General features: G+C 30.0%; 1 protein-coding gene across 2 annotated transcripts; it reads left to right on the forward strand.

Moving 5' to 3' along the window:
- Window positions 1-2,643: 2,643 nt before the first annotated feature.
- Window positions 2,644-11,449, forward strand: LOC107436515 (intracellular coagulation inhibitor 2). 2 transcript variants are annotated; one of them, XM_016048267.3, is made up of 2 exons: window positions 2,644-2,759; window positions 7,096-11,449. In XM_016048267.3, exons 1-2 carry the CDS (start codon window positions 2,748-2,750, stop codon window positions 8,218-8,220), a joined length of 1,137 nt encoding a protein of 378 aa, XP_015903753.1. In that variant the 5' UTR covers window positions 2,644-2,747; the 3' UTR covers window positions 8,221-11,449. The 2 variants fall into 2 exon arrangements, with proteins under 2 accessions (XP_015903753.1, XP_042901045.1); XM_043045111.2 differs by lacking the exon at window positions 2,644-2,759 and adding an exon at window positions 2,783-3,472.
- Window positions 11,450-12,567: the final 1,118 nt, after the last annotated feature.

Consider the following 12,567-nt stretch of genomic DNA (forward strand, 5'->3'; position numbering starts at 1 on the left):
TATATATATTATTAATATATATTTATTAATTATAATAAACAGTCTAATAGTAATTAAAAAATCCGTTAGATTCAAGGAAATAAATTTGTTCTAAAATATGACAACCAGAAATACTTTTGAATTTTCATTGATGAATTACTGTTTCCCTTAGATCTAAATAACTGCAAATGTTCCACTGACAAATTATTATTCTCATGCTAGCCATGTTTGGAAAATTTTACTTTTAACCTTTAACACAAAAAGGGAGACCGATGTTCGTATTTTATAACCAAATCTTAACTTTTATACTGTGCAAATAAATAGAGAAAGAATTGAAAACTTTCAGAAATCTTTGTGAGAAATTAGAATGTGTCACTTAAGAGAATTGATACCTTCGGGCTTGGCTTACTCAAAATAGAATGAAAAGAACAGTTGCTAATGTAAACAAATGCCAAGCTCCAACAGCCTGTAGATCGAGATACCTACACTATAGGGCGGTTTTCAGGAGAACTAGACATAAGTCTCACATCGAATAGGGGTGTGGGGTGAATAGTTTTGTCTTGATCTTGGCATAGGTCAGTGTGAGTAAACTAATCGAATCCTTCATTCCTCCATTGCACCCCCATTAGAAATGTGCTCTCCCTCGTTAACATAGCAGCTGACAGTTCCTGACTTTTTATCTATAGGAATTGTCCTGAAAGCAGCACTATACGTCACTTGCAGGTATCCCATTACAATCAATAAGCATATGAAACTTCCAATTTTGTTACTGGTGCTGCCATCTAGTAATGATTATATATATAAAAAATTTGGAGAATAGTATTATATGCAAAATTAGCTTTTAAGGCGACTACCGTGCTAAATTTTTCTAACTTTTTTTTTGGAGATAATTCTGTGTGTAAGGGTAATTTCTTTTTCTTCTAATTTAAAATTGTACATTAACCCTTTGTCATTTCCAAACCGAAGTTAATGTTAAATTTTAAAGAGAATAATTTACTAATTTAAATCATGGTAGTATTTATTACTAAATTTTTTCCCGAAGTGTCGTTTGTGTAGAGTAAAGAAAATACTTTATTTTCATTTTAATTACATTTAATATTTTATTTTTATCTAATATTACTTTATTGCTATGATAAACAAATCAATGCTAAACAAATTTATGTAAAAATAAAGATTTACTTCACATATGTGTGTTTATAAGTAAAAATTATTTTCAGTTTGATATAAATATATCTAAACGTTATTTGCTCGTAAAGTTAAAATAATTTTAAATGTAATGAACAGAATACAATTTCAATTTTAATAATTCCATTTTTAGCTTAAAGAAGTTAAGATTAGCTAAATAGACAAAATTCTCAATCATTATAAATTTAGAAATTTATATTTTTCTTCACCCGATCTCTCTTCAGCGAAACTTTCTTCAACGGGCAGGTTTTTGCTAAAATTGAAATTTCTATAACTTAAAAAATTTTTGTAAAGTTTTACTTCTAAATTTTTTATAACAGAAAAAAACGGAATAGTATTTTTTTCTTCGTTTTATTGAATTGAAAATAAGATGCCGCCATTATTTACGTGAAGTTTTAACTGTTCATAGGCATTAAATTGACAAATGAAATGGGCTACAGGTGGCGGAGACCTTTAATATTCGCATGCTTTAACCATTAGCATGGATTGTGGAGAGTCATAGAAGAAGGAAATACGTTAGTTTCTCTCTTGATTTTCATATAGATTAAAATCTTTTAAGTTGGCAAATTATATGGAACTGAAAACTACATTAAACATAGTTCTAAACGAAAGCATCATGGAAATTTAAAAAAAATATTTTTATTAATTAAAAACGAAAAATAATAAGAAAAGGAAAAATATCGTAGTACGTGAAAAGAGGAGTAGAGGGAAGGGAGAAGGGCCAAAGGCATGGAACCGTTCTTGTTTCAATCTAACAAATGTATGTTAGTTTGTTTCAAACTAACATGCATATTCAAACCCAAAGTGATGTCTCTTTCTGTACTCCTCTTTGCTTTAACATATTAAATTTAATCAAATAAATTGCCAATCTCACAACATGCACTTTTGTTCACAGCTGCAAAGGAATGTGGTCCCGCAGTGATCATTAAGACGCGGTTCCCAGCAGATCACCGAAGTCAAGCATCACTGGCTACGGTCAGTGTGCGGGTGGGTGATCACTTGGATCAGTCTGCGTAGGGACCGAGGGTGTGCGGTATTGGTCCTCGTTAAACTGTGCTACCGTAAAGTGCTCGACTTCGAGTGCAGGTCGTCGGGTCGGGGGTGCCATTCCTCCGCAGAGGATCAAAATTGTGATGGCATGTCTTCGGATCATCTTCCGGGATGTTTCCCAGACCGTCGCCAATAGCCCATTGTGCAGCTCTAGTGCGACGTAAATTAACAACAAAACAACAACAGCAAAGGAAAGTGAGAAACTCACCAATCAGATTCTCCTATTTTTTCGACGTCGATTATATGAGCGTGAAATGCATGCAGTGTAAACGGTCTCTAATTTGTAAATTTTTCATTATGCATGCCCGCCATTTGAGCCGAATTACTCAACTCAACTCAACTTTAGTGAAATAGTTTGAAAACTATTTNCTGAAGGTTAGAATTGAAATGAAAAGGCCTCCTTAGGTATTCTTTGGCCAAGATGCATGCCCGCCATTTGAGCCGAATTACTCAACTCAACTCAACTTTAGTGAAACAGTTTGAAAACTATTTTTTTTTGGTAGAAGAAGATGATACAGAAGAAATGAGAAATAATGGATACTGTAGTAAGTGAAAGTGTTATTAAATTTTGTGTATTCTTTAGACTGTTTTTTGAGCAATTAGTATTAGATGTGTGTGTGCGACTTCTGTTATTAATTTTTTGATTTCGCATTAGGCTTAACGTACTACGAAATTAGGAATTGTTACAGCAAAACAATCTTAGCTATTTTTTAATTTCAAATATGAATACCAAACTTTCCTTTTTGTTAGGTGTAAAATATTCTTCATACTCTTTACGCACCTGGGGATATTTCCGTATCATTGTTAAGACTTGCGATTATTTTGTCGCAATCCACGATGCCGAAACATCTTTTTAAAACTACTGATATACATTAGAATATTTTAATGCTGGGTGTTTCTACTCAGCACCAACTACAATTGAAATGAGGGGGATCGTGATCTGTGGTAAAATAATTGCCAAATCTTAGCAACTTCCTGGCAGCGAGCCACGAGGAACTGAAGAAAAACATTACAGTATTACTGAAATCTATGAGTTATACAGGGGTATAACTCATAGCCACCCCCATGCAAACATCTATCATTTTGTTTGTTTTTTTAAATTTCCGTTTAAAATTAATTTAGCGCCTTGTCAATTGCACTTGTTGTGGCAGATCACGATTCCGAAATATCTCCGACATCTTCTTAATATTGTATGTACACACGAAACTTTTCCAGAGATGATTTCCAGAAGTTTCAAGAAATTATTGATCACATTTATGTATATAAAAAATTTTTTATGCTTTATTTAGAAATATTAGAAATCGAATTTATGCTTGGCATCTCTTTCATTTTTAAATATTCTTTCTGGTAGAATAATAAGTGTAATTAGACATAAAACTAAACTTATGTATAATTCATTAAAATTATGCTGCATGTAATTTATTTAGAATTTTTTGAAAATATAGATGATTTAAATTCATAAATTCACTCATCTTTTTGAAATGTGTAATTTATGATTTTCGAGAAATTTTCAGGATTTTTCGGTTTGGCATACAATTGCCCCTGCTTTTCAGAATAATAAAAATATCTTATTTGTGAACATTCTGAAAAAATTTACGGCCTCGTTAGATGAATGTGATTTGTACTTTTATGCCTTAACAGTGATCTGTCCAGGCCGAATTTACTACCGTTTAGCGGTACCTTCACAAATTCAATTTTAAGTAAAACGGTAGTTTCACAAATTCAACTTTAGGAAAAACGGTAGCTTCAGGAAATACTTTTTCTCCAAATTTTATTTTTGTATCCCTTAAGAAACGATAAATCTATATTTTTACCATGATTTTGTATTGATTTTTTTATATAATTTTTAATTTTTCACAAATTATGTCTTAATTTTCACAAAATAGGTACCTTTCAAAAAAACTTAGACAGACCCCTGCTTAAGTCCCGAACTCGATCAGTTTCTTCTTTTCCCAGTACTAACGTTTCATAAATTTAGCGTAACAAGATTTCTTTGAAGGACTGAAGAACATTTTGACTGCCAAAAACATTTATTACTCACTCTTAGATTACTACCTCATTCTCATTTGCTATTCATTCTCACATTAACCGTGATTATATTTTCTCTTACTGAATTGACTTTCAACAATTTCCACTACCATACCCATATCAGAACCTTCAGGAAATTTCACTCTTTTTCGCAGACACACTTCCCTACAAAAAAAATTCCGCAAAATTACAATTGAAATTTTTGGTAACCTGAGGCCAATCTCGTGATTCTGCACTGGAATCCAGCAGAGAATTGAAAATATCATTAAATCGTCTAAGTTGTTCAATTATTTTTAATCAAATTAAACATTCTTTATTTCTTACAAATATTTCTATCACTTAGAATTAAACTTTAACTCATAAAAAGTTTCGATTGTACTCAGGCAAAATGTGGACTCTGCAATATATGGAAAAGGTTGAGAAAAATGAGTTTCTAGAAAAAAGTTGAGAAGAAACATAATTTTACTTCAAGGCCTTGATTTGGCAGGTAGTTTTTATCCTCATAATATCTTATAAAAAGTGGAGTATTTCATGCCTTTGTTTGCAGTTGTACAAATAAGTAACATTAGTTGTGAATTAACAAAATGAGTACCTTGGGAACTAAACACTGGGGGTTTTGAATTCGGATGACCACCTAACCGGAACATCTGCCCCCTCACTCCAGAGCTCAAGGTCAAAAAAACTAAGATGAGCACAAGTAGGCCTTGGCTGTCTATGGGCTGTAGCACCACTGAGTTAAGTTTTATATCAATTTGGTTGTTTTTTCAACACTTTTTATTTGAAGAATTAAGAATTTTTTTTATTTTTACGCTTCTAATATGATTATTCTTTACTTATCGCTTTTTGTGCATGGTAAAACAACCAATAACAATGAAAGCTGTAGTTTTTAACTTTGAAGTTATATTTTAAGAAATAAAGCATTTTTTTGTTTCTTTTTTGCTTTTTATTATTTCTTTATATTGTCACTTTTTTCTTAATGTTAAATTGCATCTGGAAAAGTTAAAATAAGATTTTAAGTGTTAAATTTTTCATTTAAAAATTAAGAACTATTTTTTTTCTTTCTTTTTTTTATCTAGCGATTTCTTTCGACATTTTTATCTTCCAGCAATCAAAAAGGATTTCATAAGGGCTTGTATTTCTTCTATTTAGGATACTTTTCTATTTATTCTATTTTCTTGGAAATACAGTATTAGGAAAATTGGAGATGTTAGGGCTTTAAAATTTTCGTTCAAGAATATTTGGTGCCACTGCATATTTGGTACTCGGTTGATTTTATTAGCCGAATATTAGGTATTCCAACGAATCACTATTTGACCCCTGATCCCAATTACTAATTTTGATAAAATGTTGTATTTTGAAATTGGGACATTTTTTAATCAGTTTATTTATGTAAATAATAAATTTCCCAGCTTTATTTTTACTTATTAAAGTTTATTTGATCATTGTATTGAATCAATAATTGAATAAATAAAATAATGTAAATTTTACACATTATCTTTGATTAATTTATAAAGTAATCTCATGTTTGCATTTTTTTAATGCTTAATTCACTTTTTTTATCATAAGTAATATGTATATAATAATATAATAAGTAATATAATAAGTAATATAAATGGAGAAAGAAGGAAATTCTTCAATTACTCTCTCCTGTATTTTTTCCCCTCATTGCCTTTTTATAATTGTTATTATTTAGCTTTATGAAATTTTAATGTAAACAAGAGGTGCACAACCTGTGGCCGCTAGCTCTTGATGTGCAGCCCATGGCAACATCTGAACCATGATAAAAACTACAATACTTTTCTTTAGGAAAATAAACTAAAAGATTGAATTTTTGAATAGAATAACACATTTAAGTATTTACCGCACATAATCTAAGTTATTGTAGTTTCTCAATCGTTTTGTTGAAGCATAACAAATTATCTTCACTCATTTTTACAATTCTTTAAATCAATTATTCTTGAATTATTGTTTTTTATTATAAAATCAGATCACTTAAATTCAGGGTTGGGTTTTTGACGTCAAAAAGTGGTTTTTGACATGACAAGGGTATAATACTGGTTTNCATGGTTTAAACTGTCAAAAACTGTCACATGTCAAAAACCTGCCAACCCTGCTTAAATTGCTAGTTTTTGTTATTTAATTTAAGTCATTGATAAATCAGATTACTTAAATCACTCATTTTAATAATTTAATTAAAATCATTGATATTAAGTTGATTGATTTTAAGTTTTAATTAAATTGTCTTTAATCTTTAAAAGTATCCAGTGTTAAAAATATTATTTTTATTTAGTTTGAATTTTGTTGAACTTTTTTTCTGTACCTGAAATTTTATGTAAACTAACATGGAATTGTAAATAACTGTAAAAAGTGGTAATTCTATTTGTGCTTATATAAATCAGTGATGGACTCTGGAACTGTTGTATTATCTTGAATTTTAGTTTTTTTTTTTTTTTCCATAATAAAACACTGATCACTGATTTTTTCCCCTTCTCTTTTATTAGAATCAATACTATCTTATTTTGAGACAGGTAAAAGTAGAAAGGTAAAATTCTCGGTAATAATCTTTTAGAAAAATTCTTCATATTTTTATCAAGGAGAATATTCAAGAGTATTGTTTTTCAGTTTCGAATTTGATTGGTTTTCACTTTAACAAGCATACCTAAGAGCTATATCGTAGTCGGTTCATTGGTAAATAAATTTGCCTGAATTTTTTGTAGAATAGAGTATTTATAAAGTTTTTGATGGAATCTTTGTTATAGTACCAATTAATTTTTGTGAAAGCCTCTCCCCAAAAATCTTTTAGTTTATGTATAACTAAAAAAAATTCTAAGATAACTTTTTATTTTATTTTAGGATTCTCACCAAGCTATATCTGAAGCTATAAATTATTTAGGAATTAACCTTCTTAAAGAACTCTCGAAAGAAATTGGAAATGTCTTCTTTTCTCCATTTAGTATATCAAGTGCTCTTGCAATGGGATTTATTGGATCCAGTCATGAAACAGCTGAGGAGATGACTACTGTTCTTGGATATGAAGTAGCTAAAGTAGAGTCTGGAGATGTCAAAACTAGCTTTCACCATCTATTTTCTGAAATAAATAAAACATCCAACCTGTGCACATTGAATGTTGCAAATGTGGTGTTTGGGGATTGTAATCTTTCAGTTCAAGAGGATTTTAAAAAATCACTAAGAGATTTCTTCCATGCACTATTTGTAGATGTTGATTTTATGAATGATTCTGCAGCAGCTGTGAAGAAAGCTAACGACTGGATTAAAACTAAGACAGAAAATAAGATTTCACATTTACTTGACTCTTTGGATTCTGACACTAAATTGGTAATTTTAAATGCTGTCTACTTTAGAGGGTTTTGGTTGCATGCCTTTAAAGAAAAATCCACTTTTTTACAGCATTTTTATAATAAGGGTTTAGATGATGAACCTAAGCTCGTTGAAATGATGCACTTAAAAGAGAAGTTTTTTTATGCTAACGATAATTCATTCAAAGCTCTCAAATTGCCCTATAAAGGTGAAAACTTAGCAATGTTATTGTTGCTGCCAAATTCACGAAATGGAGTTGATAAATTAGAACAACAAATAACGACTGAGTTCTTGAGACATGTGAATGAAACCTTGTGTGAAACTGAAGTTAAAGTGGCTTTACCAAAACTTCATTTGGAGTACTCAAAATCCTTGAAAAACGCTTTAAAAAATTTAGGTTTGAGACGAGCATTTGAAGCAGGTGCTCACTTTGATCAAATGTGTGACAAAGAAAACCTTTATGTGTCTGATGTAATTCACAAAGCAGTTCTAGAAGTAAATGAAGAGGGAACTGAAGTTGCTGCATCAACTGCTGTAATGATGAATAAGTATAGTAGAACTCATTGTGCTGAGTTCATTATTGACCACCCCTTTGTATTTTTAATTTATAATTGTAAGAACGACCTAATCCTTTTTATGGGAAAAGTTGTTGAGCTTTAGTTTTAGGTTTATGTTGGTCAGAGAAATATTTAATCTTGAGCTTTTCTTAGTTTTGACATATAATTCTTCATTTAATTCATAAAATGTAATTCTTATTAGTAAATTCAAAATCTAATTCTTAAAGAGTATAAATCTGTTTAAAATTAATTGAGAAAAGATCCTTGACTAGTTTTTTCATTTGAAAGGACAAATATTTTTTGTTATAGACAAATTGTTTGTTATAGATCTAAATATCTCTGCTTCACTTCCAAAATTTTTTTCCTTGTTTGAAGGTAAAAATAATAGAAGTGCCGATGTTAAGCTTGTAGTTAAATGTCAGAGAAACATTATATAAATGGTCAGGAAAAGTTTATCTTCTACTGTTAAAAAATACAGGGTTATTCTACAGTTCTAAAATATTGATCTTTTTTAAATTTTGAGTTCCCAATTTTTGTAATTTGTTTCTGTATCATTATTAGTTTACAGCACCTTTGCCTGAGTATGTTTAGCCAGTGCAGTGGTTTTACCCAAAATTTTAGTCAAATGTTTTGAAACAATTAAATGTGATCTATTGTTAATGATTTTAATTACTTCTTAATACCTTCCTGATATTCTATCAATGAGCTCCAATGCTTTCTGTTTTTAAAGAAACGATAGAACGATTGGTGATCAAGTATTTTTTATTCTTAATTTTATGTTTGAATGTATTTTATGTTGACTTTTTTTTTAAGACAATCTTGAAAGTATGTTTAATGTAATTTACGTCTATATATGTGTCGCGTATATTTTTGTTACATTAAATTCTTGCCATTTTATAGTGAAGTGGTAGAAAAAATGTCAGAATCTTGCCAAAAAAATTCTTTCAGGTTAAAGTTTAATATTAAGAAGCTGTTTGTTCTCATAATTTAATCTAAGTTTTATTAATCAGTATTTCATATTGTTAATTTATTTTTTAAAATTTATTTATTACAGATTCAGTTGTGTTTTTTAAGCTATTTATAAAGGCATTTATTAAGATGAATCATGCATCTTAATCACTATAATTTCTTATTTTATATTAAAATATTACATAAAATTTTTAAGATTCCCTATATTGAAAAGTTTTAACAAAAGAGAAGAATATTTTGATATCTAGTAAAAACATTATCAAAAAGGAAATGTCACTAGTTAATTATTAGTAGTTACTAATTAATTAATAAAATAGTTATTCATTAGTAACATATATATTTGAAATCTTTGTATTTTAAATTATGTCTTTAAAGGCTCTTTAATCCTGTTATTTACTTTCTTAAAAATCCCCTTTTTTTGTTTGTAAATATTGGCAGTTCTGATGTCTTGTCTGTTTTTTCTCATTTCAAATCTTTTTCTTTCATGATACTTGTCTCACTCTTATTTATTTTCTATTTGCATAAAAATAGCTATGTGTGGAATTAAATCATTTATTAGGACTGCCACGGTTCAGAGAGAGCAGGAAAAACTTGGAATTGTCAGGGAATTTCATTTTAGCTCTAAAAAGCATTGGATATTCAGGGATAAATGCAATTTTTTACTATTAACCTAGGAAATTCCTATATCATTCCTGGAAAATAACCAGTCTTGGAATTATCAGTGACGATAAGAAGTCATTATGTTTTGAGTTAATAATTCTAGCATCAAATACAATTATTTTATAAAATTCCTTTTTAAGTTAAGTTTTCTAAAGAAAAATTGTGTGGACTATATAAAATATAGTATGGATTTTTATTGAAATTTATCTGATGTACCTGGAAAAGTCAGGGAATTTTTTTTTCTAAAATTGAGTGAAACCCTATTTAATTAGTGCTACCATTTCAATAATTAATGGGTCCCGCAGTGGACTGATCGTTCCAAGATCACCGAAGTCAAGCATCACTGGCTGCGGTCAGTGTGCGGGTGGGTGACCACTTGGATCAGTCTGCGTAGGGACCGAGGGTGTGCGGTATTGGTCCTCGTTAAACTGTGCTACCGTAAAGTGCTAGACTTCGCGCGCGTGTCGTCGGGCTACCGAAATGGGGGTGCCATCCCATCCACAGAGGATCAAAATTGTGATGGCATGTCTGCGGATCATTTCTCCGGGATGTTCCCCAGACCGTTGCCAATAGCCCATTGTGCAGCTCTAGTGCGACGTAAATTAACAACAACAAATTAGTAATTAATGGACATCTCTACACTTATGTGAAAAAAATCAGTGTGTGATCTGCATAAGGCTAGTCACCACTGTATATGTAATACTTAATATATTTATTGATTGACCTTTTTTTATGTTGCTTTGTTTGTGTGAATTTAATTAAAGCATTAAATTTAGAAAATTACTTTAGATGTAAGATTAAGTAAATATAACACAAGATGCAATTTAGAAATATAATATTAAGTGTGCTTTGCACTCTGCTGGCTTTGTGGAAATTGTGGATTTCCATTTACTTTGTAATTGTATGATGACTATAATACATGTATTTAAAAAATGAGAAAATTTTATCTTTTAGATTTTATACCAATTTTCCTGGAATATTATGTTAGAGAAACTGCTCTAGAAGTATTTGTTTTGGGTGAAATTTGGTTTTAGAATTTTCAACAATATTAACAAAGAATTTCTAAATTCTTTGCTAACTGTTGTAGATTACATTCTTAAAAAATATATTATTTTTGACACCCTGAGAAAGTTATTACTCTTGTGGTAATTTAGATTTTCAAAGAATTCGTGGAAATGAAAACAAGAATTTATACAGTCTGTTAAAGATCAGTATTTAAGTACAGTTCAGAAATTTTCTTTATTGCTCTTAAAATGTAATTTAGGTTTAACCTTGTATTTTGATTGAAATTAGTTAGAAGCTACCTAAATAGTTAATAGTAGGAAGCTTTGTATGCTGTGATAATTACCGGTAATCAATTTTTTCTTTGTTTTGCCAAATTTGAATTGTTTCAATTTTAGTTAATTGTATTTTAACTTCTTTTAAATTGAATATTCCATTTGCTATTTCCAAATGTTCCAAAATTAAAGCACTAAGCATGTAAAAAGTTATTTTCCTAAAAGATTTCAAAACTGTGATATAATTATTTAGATGTTATTTTTTATATTTATGAATTATTTGTTCTTTAACGCTGATATTTATTTACCATGTACATTGATAGGTAATTGCTATTTACAAAATGTTTTTATTCAGATTTATAAAAGATTACTATTTTTAAATTGTTTGTACTTGTTTTTAATAAAGTTCGAATTGATTTATTTTGATCTTTAGAGCTTTAAATTTATAGTTACATAGAAATACCTCTTGAGTTCGTTCCTTGGGTTTATCCTAGTTTTTCATAACTGAGGACTGCAGTGCTTTAGTGATTACAGTTCAGCTTTTGATAAACATGCTCAAGCTAATTCACAGATCGTGGCACTGATGCCACTAAGCTTAACAATCAGCTCAAATCCTCAAGGTGTTTGCCTTATTTAGGTAAACGCTGGTGTCGTTCACCAGGATAATACTGTTATTCATTTTAGTTTACCAGATGTGAATAATATTTATGAAATCCTTAGTTAAACTGTATTTTTCTGCATCAGCAATTTATTCGACAAAACAGAATTTTTTTTTTTTTAAAAGGTTGAGCAGGAGCGCATGCGGGCATCTTAATGTGGACAGTACTTTAGTGTGCGTAGTACAGAAAAGAATTTATATAAAATTCTTTTTGAAAATTTAGATAAACATGGTTTAATTCCTAAATTTTTAAAAAGACGCTTGTGTTATGATGGTGTCGGTATAACAATCCACTTAGTTACATTATTCATCTTCACGCTTTTACTTTTTCTGTTTTTAACTTCATTTAAACACTGAGTTATGAAAATATTCTGGAGTTGGCCATGTTTCAGGTTTCTAATTTTGATCTCTTAAAGTATGGAAATTAACTTTCGTAAAAATAATTGCTTATTTTTAGGTGTGTTCCTCAGGGGGTTTATCTTATTTAGGTAAACACGGGTGTCACAATCCCGAGGCGCCCCAGTGTTTCTCTTGCATTTTTATGCTTATTCGGCCTTCCAGCGGATAAATCAGTAAGCTTTTGTTTCGAGAGCTTTCGTGTCTAAATACCACTGTCTCCATTGAATTTTGGTCAGAGTTCTCCGATACCTCCTTATGGCATGATTTGCACGCTCTTTTTTAAACTTTATTGCCATAAAAGACTTATTTTTTCTGTTTTTTCACAAGCAATGAATGTTGGATGAGTCGTATAATGTACGATGATGATACTAAATTTTTCTTCTTGAGCAAAACCTCCACCTATGGCACATGCGCTAAGAGCGGAAAATTCATTTATATTGCTCAATTACTATTTAAATTCAACTTAAATAATATTTTTACAAGAACT

Source organism: Parasteatoda tepidariorum, chromosome 1, assembly GCF_043381705.1.
Source record: "Parasteatoda tepidariorum isolate YZ-2023 chromosome 1, CAS_Ptep_4.0, whole genome shotgun sequence".
Classification (NCBI taxonomy): Eukaryota; Metazoa; Arthropoda; class Arachnida; order Araneae; family Theridiidae; genus Parasteatoda; species Parasteatoda tepidariorum.

Excerpts from the sequence above, each read along its gene's own strand:
- LOC107436515 (XM_043045111.2), top strand. The coding sequence starts at position 3,407 with ATGTACACACGAAACTTTTCCAGAGATGATTTCCAGAAGTTTCAAGAA. Across the intron at positions 3,473-7,095 it reads AAATTATTGATCACATTTAT|GATTCTCACCAAGCTATATC; the intron begins GTATATAAAAAA and ends ATTTTATTTTAG.